At 39.6% G+C, this 18236-nt stretch overlaps 1 protein-coding gene across 2 annotated transcripts in view; it reads right to left on the reverse strand.

Annotated features, from left to right (window-relative positions):
* The window catches only part of cntn5 (contactin 5), a 155391-nt gene that overhangs the window by 13313 nt on the left and 123842 nt on the right, over positions 1–18236 (reverse strand). The window contains exons 12-17 of one of the 2 annotated variants that reach the window (XM_080460392.1): positions 18045–18189; positions 11695–11822; positions 11078–11253; positions 9783–9903; positions 6002–6160; positions 2218–2367 (exon numbers count right to left, since the gene is read on the reverse strand). In XM_080460392.1, coding sequence (XP_080316518.1) covers positions 2218–2367; positions 6002–6160; positions 9783–9903; positions 11078–11253; positions 11695–11822; positions 18045–18189 — 879 coding nt within the window. Of the gene's footprint in view, positions 1–2217; positions 2368–6001; positions 6161–9782; positions 9904–11065; positions 11254–11694; positions 11823–18044; positions 18190–18236 lie in introns of both variants that reach the window. The other variant, XM_080460391.1, reaches the window with a different exon arrangement.

The following is an 18236-nucleotide window of genomic DNA, read 5'->3' on the forward strand; positions in this document are numbered from 1 at the left end:
TAAATGACTTGGGCAAAAGCAATCATACATAAATACCATAAAGTGTATAAACATATATGTATAAACAAATAGTCCAAACTTTTTGAAATCAATATTTCAGTGTCATTCGAGTTGAAGCAGTTCAAGCTCAAGTCCAACCATAAATCATTGAGTCACTTTATGATGTAATAAAATTATTACACTATGAGGGAAAAATATTTTCCCTGCCCCATAATGTAATATTAAAAGTTTTTAAGTTTTGGCCTCAGTGTCTTGTTACATTATTGACCAATATTTTAACATTTCGGGGTCAGCACATTCCGGGGTCAGCACTTTTGTTACATTACCAACCTGTTATTACATTTCGGGGTTTTATTACATTATATTTTATAACAATTCAGGTCCTTATTACATTTTTGGTTGTGATTACATATCAGGCTCTAACAAGCTCTTATCAGTCATATTGAAAGGAGGCTTGAAGAGATTACAGTATGAAAACACAATGCTGTGAAGTCTACACAAACAATAAAAAAAGAAGCATCATTCTCTATGTCCAGCTCAAGTTGGTTTTCTGTGTTATCTGTTACTGTCCTCACACCGTTGCTCCATCAATAACATGGTCAAGTGGCACTTTAAATTGCAAAAAGGTTTCAAGGATTTTTTTTTTTCCAACCAATGTTTACATATCCTTAGTGGCATTTCTAGATGTAAATAGTTGGTGGGGCAAGATTTTATGTCAGGTCTAGTGACACCACTGAATTCCAAAGTAAAGTGGGTGCACAACCAGCCACAACATTATTACACCCAAATAGGCGCTGATCCTGTGAAAATGTTGAGCCTTGGACATAGCCGATCAAATAAAAAAATAAATGAAAAAGATGGTAGGTCAACCACTCGCCCACCGGTAAAGAGGCATTCTTAAAAAGTGTTCCTCATCGCATCACACAGTTTACCACTAGTTACCTTAAGTCTCCCCGCTAAAGTAAGAGATCATACTCGTACTCGTAAATAATCAACCTAATTAATTTAGATTCTTAACTGTTTGTTAGCTTTAGCTGCTAACAAGCTGGTATTTGTTCGACTCGCTCCGGTCCTGTGAAGTTCCGCCTCTATCAGCGCTAGCCAATCAGCTCTGAGCATCTAATAACGTTGTGAGTGGAGCTTCAGGCTTCAAGCCCCATGAATGAATGGAGCCACAGCCTGAGCATGCACACTGAGTTAACTGCATCCAATACACACTGCATGGTGAGAGAGGGGCAAGCCCCACTAATGGACCATCAGTGTGGATCAGGAGGAAACGACCTGAAACAGCAAGACGAGACCAATAACCAGGGAGTACAGTCCTCACACAGTAATTATGTGCTATATAGGAGGAAGTTTTATTCACAGACAAGAAAATATTGTAGATAATCTTAAAGAATTAATAGAATACTTTGCAGGCAGTCCTTTCTGATGACACCAGGTGGCGCTCAGCCCCCCCTGCCCCTAATGACCAGTCGCCCCTGCATATCCTGGAACGCAGTTCTTTTCACGATGCCGGGTCGACGCCCAAAACAAACTAAAAGCTACGGTTTGTTCCCAGGGAGCAAAACTGGAAATGAAATTTGGTTTGAAATACAGATGATCTAAAGTGAACCTCACAAATCAGTCTGTGGCCTGCTTCGACACGTCTGTCAGTCAGACTGAGCCATTTTTGTACTTCGTTCCCAGTTGAAGGCCCATTGTTGACATTTAAACCATGCGCGGTAAATTTTAGGATGAATAACTACGACTGTGTATGGCTACAGTAATTAGTCCAGTAATTACGCCGAAGAAATGGGACAGATTAAATAAACCACTTCAAAATGACCACTGACCTTTGTAATTATTGTATTTTATGGACGGGAAACAGGCGCTTAGTGGAGCGGCACAGTGGATTTCTGCCGGCCATAAATAGTGCATTCTGCTGTGTAGTTGCCTCGGGGCATTAAAGGACTGGCTGCTTTCGCAGAAACACCAAACTTGTTGAAATTCATATAAGCAGCTTATTTTCAACTTCTTCCTCAATTAAAACCGAGTATATTAACAATGGGGACATACCACGGTCAGGATGGGAGTGTGGGGCCAACAGCTAAGCTCTGTCAACAATAAATCATCAGCTGGAATTTGTCCTCATTATATGAAACGCAGGTTTTTCTGCATCCCACCGAGGTCTGACGGGATGTGACTTGAATCCAGCCTCAGCTTCTGGGTCTTCACCTGCTTCTTTTGTGCGCACTCCTCTGGAAGGAGCGCTGGGATCTCCCGTCCCGATGCCATTGCTGGCCACCACTCTGAACTCGTACTCCACCCAGGGATTGAGCTCCACAGCCATGGCCGACTCCATGTCCCCCGTCACCGGCTCCGGGTCTGCAAACACACACACACACACACACACACACACACACACACACACACACACACACACACACACACACACACACACACACACACACACACACACACACACACACACACACACACACACACACACACACACACAGAGTGTTGTTGCTCAGTCACTCCCTAAAAAAATATATAAGCACTGCTTCACAGCTGCTACACTTCTGTCCTCCTTCTGTATAGTATGTAAGCAATAGACTGTCGCAAGTGCAAACACTCAGCCATAAGTGTGTTTGACAAAGTGCTTATATCTATAGTGAGTAAAGAGTTTAGGAGTTGTCATCTTTAAAAAGCCCCCCCATCCCCCAAATAGCTGCAGACCTACCTGCTCAGCTTTTTATCACATGATAAAATGACAGTAACATCCAAACAATGTTTTAAATACTGTGTAATCTACCACAAATTTGAATCCACATATGGATTATCATTAGAAACATTTCATTTTACTATACCTCAGTGTATTTAGCCATATACAGGTTCAACTTGCAGTTCATCTCTGTTGCTCCTTATTTATTGTTAGCAATATATTCACTACAATAACAAATGTATATATTTTTTTTTTTTAACAGAATCAAAGATGAAAAGATGGGTCCACCAGAATCTAGAAAACTGGTCTCCAGCTTTGTAAATATATACCTAGAACAGACTATACTGCACACTCTCTGAAAAACTCCTGGGAGGAGGCGCTTATGATACAGATTGGAGATGAGGTTTGGAGGGAAGGTCTCGTTAGAACCTGATCCTGCTCTATTAACACCGGGCACCAGTTAATCCAATTTAAAGTGATGCACAGGCTTCAATATTCAAAAACCAAACTGCACAGAATCTTTCCCACCCCTTCCTCTCTGTGTAACTGATGCACATCTGTAGAGGACATGTCCGAAACTGTATAACTTTTGGAGAAACATTTTTAAGTGGTTTCCTGACATGTACAACTGTGTGTTTGAACCCGTTCCAATGATTGCATTATTTGGGGTTTCTCCTTCTCTGCTTAAACATAAAGCCTCTATGCAAAGCACTAATATGTATGGAATGGTAATTGCAAAGAAGATTATTCTAAAACTCTGGAAGCCAGATACTGAACCTCAATTTAAGAACCAGTTGAATGAGCCTGTTGGTATCTTGCACATGGAAAACATCCGATATGCTATAATGGACAATCTTAGTACATTTTTGGATATTTGGGAGCAATTTCTGGCTCACCTTGATAACTACACAAAACTTCAACAAGGGAGCTCATAACTGCCATCCAGCTTTACCATCACTGTTTAACACTTTTGCTGAGATTTTTGTGTTAGTGATGCAGCGGTATGCAACAATTACTGTTTTTGAAATGTGCCCTGCTTTTTGTTGCTTTTTTGCTTGTTTTTCTTGTAATATTTTGTTTGCTTTTTCCAATATATTTTCTGTGTTTGTTTATTGTATCATGTGTACACTATTCTGATAAAAATATATTTAAAAAAAAAAGACAAAAAGATCTTCTTTGCCAGGTATGTTCAGCATGTGAGAAAAGGCAGGATTAATAGAAAAAAAACCTGAAGAGAAAGACCTTTACACTTATATAAACACACTGAAAAAAGAAAACAGCGGGAAGTAGTTGGACCTACTTAACTAATTGCTTCAATTGGTTTCACTTGAATTAATCAAGTTCTTCAAACTTAAGTCAATGAATTAAAATGAGCTCAACGAACTTGATTCATTTAGGTGTTACCAATTGAATCAATTAGTTAAGTGGATCCAAGTATTTTATTTTTTTTCAGTGCACATATGAGAAACATACCACACACTATAAAATAAATGTAGACATTACAAGGTGTATTGACACATTTCCAAGTGATACATTTACATGCCTGTATTAGATTGGGTGAGAGAGTGGCAGATGTTTTTGGGTGTGTGTTAAAAAAAAAAAGCTGATAACCTTTTTTTCCCTCTAAAATGTGCAAAATTGCAGGAAAATGGGCATGCTGACAACCTACATAAATTTCTCTTCATCTTACAATCAAATCGGAGTTAATAATTACTGATGAGCGTCAACTTTAATTCAATAAAGTCTCAAAAATTTATCTTCTCTATGTATCGCATGTTCTCTTACCAGCGCAACAGCAAACTTTACAGTTTCTGTGGATAAAAGCTGAGAGTTGACATCTTAACCTCACAGCCATCGTTTTATTTCGAATCTATTCTGCAGAAGTGTCGAGCCAGAACAAATAAACAAGAAAAAAAAGAGAAAAGAAATAGCATTGTGTTTGGTTTTATGGCCTGTGCATCTTTTCACCTTCCCTCCAGACTTTGGTGACTTGGCTTATTTTCACGGCAGGTGGCGAAGACACACAATCCACTTAAAACTTTGTGCGTGTCGTTTTGATGTATGAACAACACCTCAGTCGCAGCTTCAGAGAGCATTTGGTAAGTATGAGTCATTACACAGAGGGATGCTGATTTCAATCAATTTTCACAGTTTCTGCAGAACATAGCGATGCAATTTAATGACATGCCGAGGCTGGGGAAAAAAACAACAAAAAACCAGGGTTCATGGGCGTATTTAGAACAGAATTATGAGCATGTAACACAACTAATCTAGTTTCTTCAGGAATGCCATAATCAAGCTTCGTCAATATTGATCCTGCAATAACAAACACATATTGACTGAAAGCATATCCATGTCACAAACGGACCAGAGGTCTCTGAAGCGCTGGAGCTCACACTCTTATCATTCAAAGTGGCTCACAATGAGACCACTCTGTCAAGCAAGCTGCTCTTCAAACACCGGCTGATAACTCTGTTTGCAAGCAGTGGGAGCGAAAAGCCCAATCCCCCTTCATGCTAATCTTAACAACTTCAACACTGACAGTATATCACAAGAGTCCTAATTGTGCTTTATTGAATTAAATATGGTTGAATGGACACGATGTGAGAGGAGTGTATACAAAGTATGATTTATGTATCTGCGGGGAAGAATCATTATCGTACCTTAAACTCCGCTATCGTTATCACACAGCATATTAAGATGAATTACACACAATGCTTAGCGAGCTTTCATGGTTTAATGCTAAGTGATGATAACGGATGGTTATTCTGTCAAGCTGCAGAGCCTCAAAAGGTTAATTTTCCCACTAACTGCTGAGTTAGGCTCAAGTCTGTTTACAACAACGGAAAAGCTAAGCCAGAAAAATAATTGAGAAAATAATTTCCATTTTTTTAAACTGAAACTGAAACTGAGTTTAAATTCCCATAATCTCTCTGTCTGTTCTTTTCTCTCCTCTATCCCCAAAGCCCAACTAGAACAGCAGAAAGTCTCCACCTCTGAGTCTGGTTCTGCAGGTTTCTTCCATCTCCTCTGCTTGCCCATGTGAATTTTTCAGTGTTTTTCTGTCAAAGTGCCTTAAAAAGCCTGTGTTGAATTAAATTAAACTTTAGTGCTTTAGAGTCTCTGACTTTTGAGGAAAGGCTTAAATAGATTGAGGTCAAATGTGACAATATATTGACATCTCTTGCCCCAGCTGGGCTGATTTTCCATGCCTGTACATAACTTTGTGTGGCATTAAAGTCTTCGTATATACCTCCAAGCTCTGAAGGCTGCAATTTGCTCCTTATTGATTACCTGTTTTGACAGTTTGCCAGCCTAATGAAAATGGGCTCCGGGCCTGTAAATTATAGGTGCTGATAGGGCTGTGGTTGTCCAGGCCACGAGTCCACGACAGGGTGGCGGTTGTGTCTGTGATCTCCTCCACTATTACCACTCCGGGGGGGCCTGGAGGACCTGGCGAGAGGACAAGAATTAGGTGACAGGGAGCAAATTGCAGGTCTCGACATCTAAATCAGCAATGCTTCAGATAAATCAAGACAAAAACAAAAAAAACAATCTCCACATGCAGTTTCAATCACCTTAAACCTGGTGCATTGCCATGTCTTCTTTACATTGCCACTTCACTAATTTTTACACATAAAACAGAGTAGTGCTTAACACAATCGAACAAGGACTCCAGCTGACTCAGATCTGCTGCCAAGGATTTCCTGCTGATTGAGGGGAACGTGGAGCTTTGTTTTGGGGCTTTCAGATGCAGTTTGCCAGGTCTGCTGAGCATGACTGGGTGGTAGGCCTTCCTGTGTTTTAATACTGCTGAACATATGTTTACCTCAGTCTTCAATGGTAAATGTAATCTGCAAGTGCAGCAAACGTCTGAGGACTCTGGGGCAAACAGCTGCAGATGAGGAGCCGGCAGGTGGTACTCTCAGTGAAAATCAATGTACTGTGTCTCACAAAAAAGTGCCCATTAGACGGTGGCACAGAAAAGGGGCGTTCGCATAGAGGAACAGTGTTGCTGCTGTTACCTTGAAAAAGTACTTTACAATTACTGATTACCAGTTACTTCTTTAAAAGGTAACTGTTACTTTAGTGATTACTTGTTTTTAAAAGTAACTAAGTTAGATTACAAGTAACCTTTTAGTTACATGAAAATGACAACCGGTTTTACCAGAAACTCTGCTGATCACTGCCTCCTGCTCCTGCTGATACATATTCTAACCTTTGGCTTTAATTCTTTGTTGTATTTATTTCTGACTCACAGTTTTATTATCAGATTTTTACTATTATTGGTATTTATTTACCCAGTGACGTAGTTGTAGTCTGTTGTTACATCTTTTATCAATTTATTTATTTAGTTGCACTACCTGCTCTATGCGACCTTTTAATTGCCCCCTCCGGGACAAATAAAGTCTTTCATTGATTGGCTTCCTGCCAATATATATTTTTACTCAGGAAAACTACAAAAATACTGTAACATCTCTGCATTGTGTAATTGATGCAATGTTGAGGTTTGTTGATGATGTATGTTGGTTCCGATTCTTTCGTGTTACCTGAACGCACCATTAGAGCGAGTTGGCCTGTGATTGGTAGAGAGTGGACAAGGGGGCGTGTCAGGTGAGCGTGCCGAGAATAGACTGCATGCACTGTGTGTGTGTGTGTGTGTGTGTGTGTGTGTGTGTGTGTGTGTGTGTGTGTCTGTGTGTCTGTGTGTGTGTGTGTGTTTGGAGGAGAATGGAGGAGCTGCCTGGTTCTGTTCAGTAATAAAGCACATTCTCAGTAAGAAGCTTGTTCTCGAAAAATTGTTGCAATAGTAACGTACAGTGACTTGAATAAGTAACTTTAATCTGATTACTGGTTTGGAAGTAGTTACGCATTAGATTACAAATTAACGCGTTACTGGCATCACTGTAGAGGAATAAAGTCAAAATAATGTATTTATGCCTGTGCAACGTCTCAAGAGCACAATGCATGCCAGCAGCGTTAGCCTTGTCAGCTGTGAAAGTGTCAACATGTAAAACGTGTACAGTATGTTAATTAATGTTTCAAGCAGGCAAATCTTAGCGACATTTCAGCTCACACTGAAAGAGACATTCCGCTGCATGGTAAAGTACCACAAAGTCCAAGATGGTATTAATTATTGACCCAAAAAACAAAAGATCGGGAATTAAAATTTGTAAAAGGCTGTCGTCACTATATTTGCAGTTATGATATCAATCCAGAAGGTGTTCCATCTTACATAAGAAAAAAAATATGGTTCATTGTTGTAGTTCATAAAGTCTAATTATATCTCCAAATGCTTGTTTTAGTGTAAAAGTGTATGAACACAATATGTTGCAATCAATAATGCAATAATGGCCAAAAGGTAATACCACATGTATGTGATGCAGTTCTCTTTCTACCACTTTACCCAGTAAAGTCTAAATATAAAAAAAATAATAACATCTTGAGGTAAATAATAAATGGAACAATGACAAACAATGACAAATGTCATTCCAGAGAAAAGTCGTTGAGAAGATGATACAGACTCTTTAAGAAGTACTTTATCACAATTTACTCGATGTCGCTGATCGAAACAACATTCTCCCCGAGAAACAACTGCACCTTTTCAATTACCCTCCCAAACCCATTTTCAAGAGGCATCATTTAACCATAATAATAAATTGTTGCCCAGTCATATCATAAACAGTGAAAAGGCAAAAGTAAGCGCTGCAGTTTTGCTCGGATGAATGGTCCTTGTCATCCCAGGACTGACACTCCTCAGACCGTGAGGCACGGGAAGACTTTCAACCAGAAAATGAGCCTGAAGTCTTGTGAAAACACACAGAGACGAAGCACTCGCTACAGTACATCTCAGTAACACCGAGAAATGACCAAGGTTTTCAATCACTCAACATTTCAGCCAATCTAACAGCTCATATTAAGCCTGCTCGAGCAGAAAGACCGGCTGTTGGAGCCATTCACAGTCATAATATAAAATTAGTCAAGATGATCAAAAAGGGGGCCAGTAGTCGTTGTGCGACTGTCCCCCACCAGCAGCAAATCTCTAACGTTCGATGTAATTAACCAAACCTCCCAGATGTGCAGCGGCTGTGATAACTTGGGCTAATTTAATAGATTGGCTGAAAAAAAGTTACAATTATCTCACTGTATTGCGGACAGCTTTAAAGGTTCAGTTCTCAACGATTCGAGCCAAATATTAAACAATGGCAAGTTTTAACTGTGATTCCACTCGTCCATCTTCATACCAACTCAGGCTCATTCCCAGCTGACTGGGGGAGGAGCGAGTAAAGAATGTAGGTAATTAACGGCTTTTTAATTAATCACTTGCAATTAATTGCACTTTAAACCTATTTCCTCATTTGATATAAAAAGTAACTTTTTGTATAAAATTTTCTATCAAATTTAGTTCAAATTGATATTACTGGATAGAGGCTGCAATCTGGCCAAACCACCAAGCACATTGTAAAAATTTCACAGAAACCTGAGTTTCTAAACACATTTCTTAAGGATAGAAGACACAACACAACACAAGTTAAGATATCGGTGATGCTGCCATAAAAGCTTTTAGCTACCTTGTTCCTGTCAAACTACGAGGGTGAGTTTCTAAAAAAAACATGTATAATAGAACAGAAGAAGTTACTTTAGACATTCCACTGTATTTTGCACCAGAACTTTTCATTAGAATTGCCTTTATGTTGAGATTGTAGTAATTTGTGGTAGACATACACAGGAGAAACATGTAAACACCACAGAGAAAACACAAATCTGAGATCCGTTTACATGGCAATGCTTCAAGTGAAAACGCTTCTTCTTTGCATTTTCATTTCAGGAAAAGTTTGGCGTTTACACAGCAACATTTTAAATGAATCCATACACACAATGCATGGAGAAAACACTAAAACAGACCCCCAAAACTCAACCAACGTATTGCAATTTCACTTAAAAAACGGCCCTTAAACAGGATGTTTTCACGGTGAGGTGAGGGTGCTAACCATTACACCGTTTTGGGAAAGCGCCTGTTTTACATATTTGTTCACTGAACTGTTCACCAGGTGTAACCAGATAACAAACTTACCTCGCACAAGAAGTTCAGCCTCTGCAAAAACAGCGTCGGCACTGGTCTGGGCCCTGCATCCATACTTTCCAGCATGCCTCAACAAAATGCTCCTAATCATCAAATCCACCGTTGAAGACTGCTGCAAATGGGGGAAAGGAAAGAAAAAAAAGTTAGGTAGCAGGAAAATCTAGACATGCTTTACACAAGAAAGTGTGATTCTTTTACATCTTGTCGGGGCTCATGTGGCTTGAGAAACTCCTGTTTAATTCAGGTGCTTACTCGGTGCTACATTCTTCTGCTCCCTGTATTTTCACTGCGTCTGAATGAGAAATGCCTAAGGCAAGACGGGGAAATATTCAAGGTCTACAGGCAGCTGTTTAGCACGAATCCTGATTAAAATTACGAACCATGCATCAGCCAGGCTTCTGTTGTGGCTGTAAAAGATTGTCGCTGCACATTCTTTCTCTGGAGAGCACAGGTTGTTGCAGAGGACACATCAGGAGAGATGTGACTATAACATCCTCCGTTGACAAAGAGACGGTGACATAAACAGAACTCCATGCTCTCCTGGTGATTTGGTTTGTCACCATTTTTATGCTGCAACCACCAATTATCTCCGGTGTGATATGTGGGTTTGAAGAAATTCAGAATGATGGATTTTTAAGGAGCGATCGCTCAACTGGTAGGAGACAGTCAGGTAAAACACAAAGGTCAGGAAGAGTTCAGCCCAGACAAAAAAAGAAAGAATTGACAAGGCTTAAAATGAAGGAAGGTTAAATGTCTTTTTGAGGTTTTTTTCTTCCTTTTACTGGGAGAAGTTAAACAATATTATTGACCCTGTTTCCCTTGACCTTTTCAAATAGGTAAAAACCTTCTCAGGAGAACTAATTCAAAGCTATGAAAGGAAAGATGACAATAGCTAAGGTTAAATATCAAAGTTTTGTTAAAGAAAAAAAAATCGAATTACTTTTAATCCAAGTTGATCTTTATTGGCCTTTTTTTCTTGAATCAGAGTATTTGGTGACACTTCATCCTGCATGCAGTTTTTATATTTTTTTGCACAGAGCAAAACAATTTGAACTTGACAGTTCAAGGTTGATCCACACAAACATCAAAATGAGCTCAAGTATTAATTGAACGAAGAGACAATTAAACCAAACACAAAATTGAACAAAAGACAACAATCAACCATCTGTTTTTCTGAGAAAAAAGAAAACAAAATCACAAACACTGACAGATGGGACCAAAGGAATAAGATAACCGACAAAGATAGATTTACTCAGTCTTACTTTGGCTCTTACTCTTGCTCTTACTGTTTGGATGTATTCAAAGTGGCCGCCCTCGTGCTGGAAGTTGATGGGTTTCTGGTTGAAGAACCACTGGAAGCCCACGTCCAGCGAGGTGTCGTGCGTGGCCTTGCAGCTCAGCACCACGCTCTCCCCGACGGTCACCTCCACTCTGCTTGGGCTGAGTGCCACACGCATGGCCTCTGCAAGCACAAAGCTGCTGCACTGTCACCTCAGGCTAACCCAAAGCCCGCGTCAAGCAGCTGCATCAGACTGTGACATCCACGCCATGGCAGTGACGCGCAGGGGGGATGGTATATTTGGACAGGAACGCTCACTTTCGTCAGATAAATATGCTGGTTGGCTCTGATCTAGACTGTACGTGCCGTATCTCCGAGAGAAAGGCTGTTTTACCTTGTTACAGCCTCCCGCCCTTGTAATATGATTCTTGAATGTGAGAACCCTTCTTCACGGTCGAGCAAGCACAATAAATTCCCTGGCACCCGAGCAAAGGTGTGTGTGTGTGTGTGTGTGTGTGTGTGTGTGTGTGGGGGGGGGGGGGGGGGGTGACATTGGGGACTGTTTACTGGTGGCCAACTTGTGCTAATTTGGCAGAAAATAAAGGCCTCCGGGGCATCACTTACCTTTTACCCACAGAACGGCAGTCATCTCTGCCCAGCCCAGCTGATTCTCAGCCCGGCACACATAGTTCCCCTCATCCGCTCGGCTGGAGTTCACAATTTTCAGTGTGTTGTTCCGTAACAACATAATCCTGTAAGAGGGGACACGAAAAATCGATTCTGTTATGAGAAACAAATTCACGTGTCGCACTACAAGTTCGCGCAAGAGAATCCGTGTTTGAGGTTTGTGTCAGGTTACCAGAGCAGAGATATTCACGAGGGACGGGGATACAAACGTTAGAACAATCTGGCTGGTGCAGACTTCAAATAATCATCCAGTTGAGTTTCCACTGAAACAGAATTGTGTTTTCAGCTAACAAGGATCTGTCAGTAAGTCTCGGGACAAAAAGCATTTGACAGGGAGTTGTTTATGCTACTGAAAAGCTTATGGCACCAAGGGATGTAAAGCTGAATTTTCTTTTGTTGCGTGGATCTTTAAAAAAAACAAAAACAAAACAAAAAAAACGGGGGGAAGCATGAAATCGGCACTTTCCAGAAAAGATCAATCAACAATTTGAACGAGTTAATGAGTCTGATTTGCAGATACCACTAAGTAGCCCTATCTTCGACCGGATTAAACAAAGATGGTGCAGATACAGTTTAAGGTAATGAGGACACATTTTAATGTCAAGAACACATTAGCACTGCGATTTCTCTCCCTTCAGATTCAAGTACAGTGTCTCGTTTTATCTGATCCCCTTCCTTTGAAAGGACACAATAGTCTTCCATCAATTAAGTCATTGAAATGAATTAAATAGCTGGATGGCTGAGACCACTACGTAAAGTCAGATAAAATGACAGCCCCCTCTATCTGCACTGATATTTCCACAAACAGTGCGTCTAAGAATCCACCTGACAAATGCTCAACAATGACTCCAAAGCACAAACTGTCAAAGCTTGATGTGCATATCACCAAGCTGTCCTCCTGAGAAGCACGAGTGTAACAGAGAGAGAAAAAAACCCAGAGCAGCGAACGCCACACCTGCATTCATAAGTAGCCTCTTATCCAGCTGAAGGACACAAGCAATTTGATATTAACATTTTGTTCTGACTTGTAAACAAACAGCTGGAGAATTAAGTGCTTGACATTAGATAGCATGGGACGTAACTATGTCCAACAAGTCTACGAGCAGGTGCGTGAGCAGATGGCTTTGGAGCACCCAAGTATCACGTCGTGATCAGGATTTCTCTTCAGTGTCCAGTGCAAACTCATTTTAATTGAACTATAAATATTTATAACACTTGATTTCAGCAAAGGTGAGGATGAATAGTTGCATAGTTATTATGATTTTTGCTATTCTTGTCTTTACTGGACAGTGCGAAGACAAAGGTAAGAGAGAGAATGGCTCGGCTCCTTGAGAGAAATATTTTGAGACAAAACACATTTCACCCTAAATCAAACAAAGTAAAATCTTGTATGTTGCTCAGTATTCATATTTACAACACTAAGCCCTTTGATCAAAAGCGAGGTGATTGAAATTGCAAAAAAGAAATGCATGAAGGCGTGACAAAATCTTTCCACATGCCAAGAATTCGGCAGCAACCTGCAGCCAGGAGACATTTTTCAAATTCGGGAGGAAATTCACATCTGACAAGGACACTGAGGTAGAGAGGACGGAATCTGAGGCGCTGCAGGGTGTACACAACATGCTAATTGGTTCAACCTTTGGAAGTTTAAGGCAGCCATTACGCGAGCGCAGCAAAAAAAAAGAAAAAAAAAAACATTTGGAAAAGGCATTTGTTTATTTTTCTGATGTAAATTCAAACAAGACACCAACAAAATCCTCATCTTTTACACGTGAAATCAATAACCCATAATGCAGATTTAAACATCCTGCAGTATTCATCAAAAAGTGCCGAATCATGCACTCACTGTCCGCCTTAAAGACAACAAGACTGTGAGGGCTTCAATTGAGTCTGCCACGTACTTTCAGACTAATGGGATTAATACTTTCTATTTAAGAGACAAAAGCCCTGAACATTAGTGGAAATCCATGTTAATTACAAACCTTCATTAAGTCAGCACAGCTGTCAATGGCAGATAAACGTGAAGCAGTTTCGATTCCTCCTCTATTCTTCCAAGAATAGAAAGCCTCCTCATCCATAAACTCACTAGGGGTAATGGCAGAAAATCCTTGCAGGAGTCACCCTGGCCGAGACCTGAAATACCCTGCTCTTCTTTCTTTATTTTAATGTTTTCAGACCCCCCCCCCCCACATACACACACACACACACACACACACACACACACACACACATCTAACCTCTATTTGAGCAGTGATTCTCTCAAATGCAGTGTTTTCCACTTCATTAACCCGCTACTATATCCCAAAAGTTGCGACAGATGTCCAACTGGAGTGTCAGAATCTAAATGGATTTTAAATTAGATGGATAGCTTCATTGTCCCATTTAACAACATACCTACATAAAAATTTATAAAAACATATTCCACTAAAAGCTGACTCCCAGCAGGGTTCAGTCTATCAATCAATCATCAGTCAAGCTGTATTTGTTTTGCTCCTTTCAGATGATTTACACACATGACACACTGAATGGGAAAATGCATGCAAACATATATACATGAATATATGTAAAAATATACACAGTGAATGTGTCTAATTGTGCACATATGAATACATGCAAAGCCCTATAATTAAATGCTTTTAGCTTCAAAGATTGGTGCTCGCTCAAAAGAAGTAAATGAGTTATGTAATAACATTTTAATAGCGTTAAATCCTTTATAGAAATTGTGAAAATAGATGAAAGATAAAAATGTAATGAAATGTTATATCTAAAAAGAAAATTGTTAATCAATTACAACAGAATTAAATGTATATGAATGCTATAACAGTAAGTTCTGTCTGGCCTGACTATAATTATAGGTATCAGGTTTGCATTTCCAAATGTCAGTCGGCAAGTATTCTGTTTGGGTTGGCGACGACAGAAGGAACAAAGCTGCTGCCAAAGCGTGCCCTCCTTCATCTCAGGGATCCAGAGACATGGACAGATGGCAACAGTGTGAAATATGGATCAGGGGGGTGCTCTGTGTCACTGACTATTGTGTGAACAATTCATGTGGTAGCATTTTCATTCAGTCCTGAGATGCTCTGAGTGACGGATGCTTGAAGATTTTGTACGGTTTTGCTCGAACTAGCTGGAGTTTGAGTGAATGTGGTCATCAGCAGGAGGCAGTGCAATAATTAATACACTGCCAGTTTAGGAGTTGAGAGAAAAGTTGAAATGGAGATGTGGTGTGTGTGATTATGCTCTTGTAAGTATGCCTGCACCAACCCTGATGTGACTTGTGTGGTTTTTTCTGATGATGATTTTAATAGCAAGTGACCCACATTTTTTGTTCTATTAATATTTTCACATTTCAGAGTAGCAAAATGTCCTTTCGTATAGTAAAACTCATAAGAGTTGATGCTGTGCTGTTTTGATTGCTATGGATGTTTCATTTATTGCTAATGATAATTTTATGAATAGATACAAATGAATAAATTGTCCCATTTGGGTCAATCTTGTGGCCAAATATGAAATATCATAAAAATAATTTAACAAATTGAGCTTGTTTTTAATTTCAGTTGCTTTTCTAATTGATGAAGGATATTTTTCTCTTTCACACTACAATTCTGTATGTAATTATTATCATTCGAACTGCTATCATTGGACAAAACACAGAAGACTGAGTGGAAACAGCAGCTCATCAAAGTCATGTGAGGAGATAATAAAGGATATAGCTTCATTAATTCTTTGCATGAAGTAGCTTTGACATCCAGAATTCATTAAAATTATTACAGATAATAATACAAATGAACAGGTATTATTGTTCATTGTGGGTGACAATCATTGATTCTCACCAGATTTTAAATTAAGCAGAATTAAATACAACTTTTTGCTTGTATACTATAACAGAAATGTCACTACCTGAGGACACGTGGACTTGAAGTAATCCGATTAAACACCAATCCAATTAAAATAACGTCATGTAAATACTTCTATCTGATTCAAATCATGATCATTTTGGAGAAAGTAGTCCATGAAAACAGCTCATTGGCTAGTTACCACGTTTTTCCTCACAGTATTTTGAGAAAAATACTCTTAAACACAATAAAAGACAATTAATTGAAGGCGTAACAGATGTAAAGTGGTCTATATTCATCTTCATGATCAGGTAATAGTGGTGTTGCGGCTACAAAAAAAACAAGCTTCATTCATCAGACAAACAGCCAACATCACAGTGCAAAGCATTACGGGATTATGTGTGTAATCCAACACATCAATCTGATCACTTCATTCAGAGTTAATGTAAACAGGACAATCTGATCCCTTCATCAGACAGAATTCAGCCAGACTGACGTTAGTGCAGCAAGATGGATCGGTTTGTGCTCTAAGAAGCTAAACACACTGCGTTTATCACTTTGAGATGAATCTTCTGGAAAAGGTAAAATGACTCACTGTAGAGATTAAGAGCAGCGTAAACCACATTCATGTGTGATGATGAGAGAGAATGATGAATGACCCCGAGGAGCAACAGTATCTCAGAGTTGTTTTCAATACATTGTGTTGGAAAAATAGAAACTTCAAGCGCTTTTAAGACGACTTCTTCTAAAGTCAGATAGAAACTAGATCAAGGTGTTCAGGTATGAATGTTTCTGCCGCGTTGGTTGACAACCCTGACAGATTGGATTTGCAAAGGTTTGACAAATGTCTTAAAGGCTTTTATCAAATACAGACCAGCCAAGGTCATTAATCACCATTTCAGGGAGCTACAGTCTCACAACCAATCCATCAGCTGTACTGAAGGAGAACCCCCCCAAAAACACACAAAATCTCCTCAGAGGAATAGTTTGATTCTTTTCACGGCAAATGAAATGATTTTCAAATTTCTTCTAAAATCAGCATGCTCGATTGACTTCCCTCCACCTGTTAGTGGCATGAAGATTTGTCGCCGCCTGTTCGAGGGAAGCCACACGCTGTGGATCTGATTATCCACCGCAGAACAGGCTGCTGAATCTTGGCTGATAAACAAAAGGCCTCCTTTTTCTCTCGTTCAAAACTTGGGACGCTCGGCAGTGACTGATAATTCCGGCGGCATCTCTGGGTTTGATTGATGGAGCCCTCGTCCCGCACGGCCCCCCTCTAGGAGCAACCGAGAGATGTTTCTCATAAAAGATGATGCATCAAACTGCATGTGATTTCCAAATGCAATTGCGGGGCCTAAATTGTCAGCGTCCTGGAGGAGGAGGTGGGGCTGAGGAGGAGTCTCTGGAGCTTTGGCAGTACCTGAGGTGTTTTATTTTAGCAGTGACACTTAATTTCAGTTACAGTAATGAAACTGTGATGTGTTACAACAAGACATGTAGACAATTTCTCAAGGGCCTGAGCCCAAACGATAACAGCTGAATTTATGCTGTGAAACTGTGATGAATAATTGTATGAAGACATTGAGGGAGACAAACCTTTCATAACTTCATACATATTTCACAAGGCAATTAACTTTCCCTCATAATATTCTTTTCTCTAAACTGTAAAGTGATAATAATAAAAAATATATATATCTAAACTGATAACAGAGCGCCGGCACTGTAAATCTCTCGTTTTCTTCAAACACAATGTACATAATCTATCCCAGTGATAAAAAAGAGAAATTAATCCTTCCTTAAAGTCTAAAATATTTCATTTCATACGCTGAAAGTCATCCGGCAACATATTATTTTAAACGCACAATGAAGGGATCCAGGCATATTCTAAGTTTCTCATAAATTCCTTCTACTCTTTCAAGATCAGAAATTGCAGCAGAGCTTGGGTGCAGCCATTAGGATAATATCGTGTGCAGATGCAATAAAAAAAAGAATATTTAAATGACAGAGATCTGATTTAAGTGTTTGGATCAAGGTATATCTCTCTTTTTAATAGCTTTGTTTACATTCAACCATGTATGCAGTGCTGCAAGTAAAAGCCCTGTGAAGCTTTATAGTAGCAACAATGTCATAAAATGTGATATTTTACATTTACATTTTTCTTTGGTGTTGCTCCAACCTTTAAAAAAAATAAAAAAAAATAAAAAATCATCAACTAGTACCATTTCATGTCATATATTTTAGTTGGGGGTTCAGGTCAGGGATGATGACCTCAATATGTGGAGGTAGACATGAAAGCACTTCAAGTGACCTTGAGCAGCACTGCTATCAGCTCTGAGCTTTTTCCAAGAGCTTTATGTTGAAAGGATACAGATTACTCAAATGACGCATGTGCTGTGACGGAATAAAAGTGATTAAGCTACTATGTAAACCCGGGAGAGAAGCTTCTACCTTTTATTGGGCTGTATTCTCCTGTCCCCTCTCCTCCATGTTATCCTCGGTTTGGGTGATGCCCTCGGCTTGCATTCAAGGGAAATGTCTTTTCCTAATGTTGCTATGACCCGTATTGGGTTGGGTATGAAGACAGGTGCAGACGCTGTGGAGAAAAAACACACACATCAATTAAAAAAAAAAACCAACAAC

Source organism: Lipophrys pholis (genome assembly GCF_963383615.2).
Source record: "Lipophrys pholis genome assembly, chromosome: 3".
Classification (NCBI taxonomy): Eukaryota; Metazoa; Chordata; class Actinopteri; order Blenniiformes; family Blenniidae; genus Lipophrys; species Lipophrys pholis.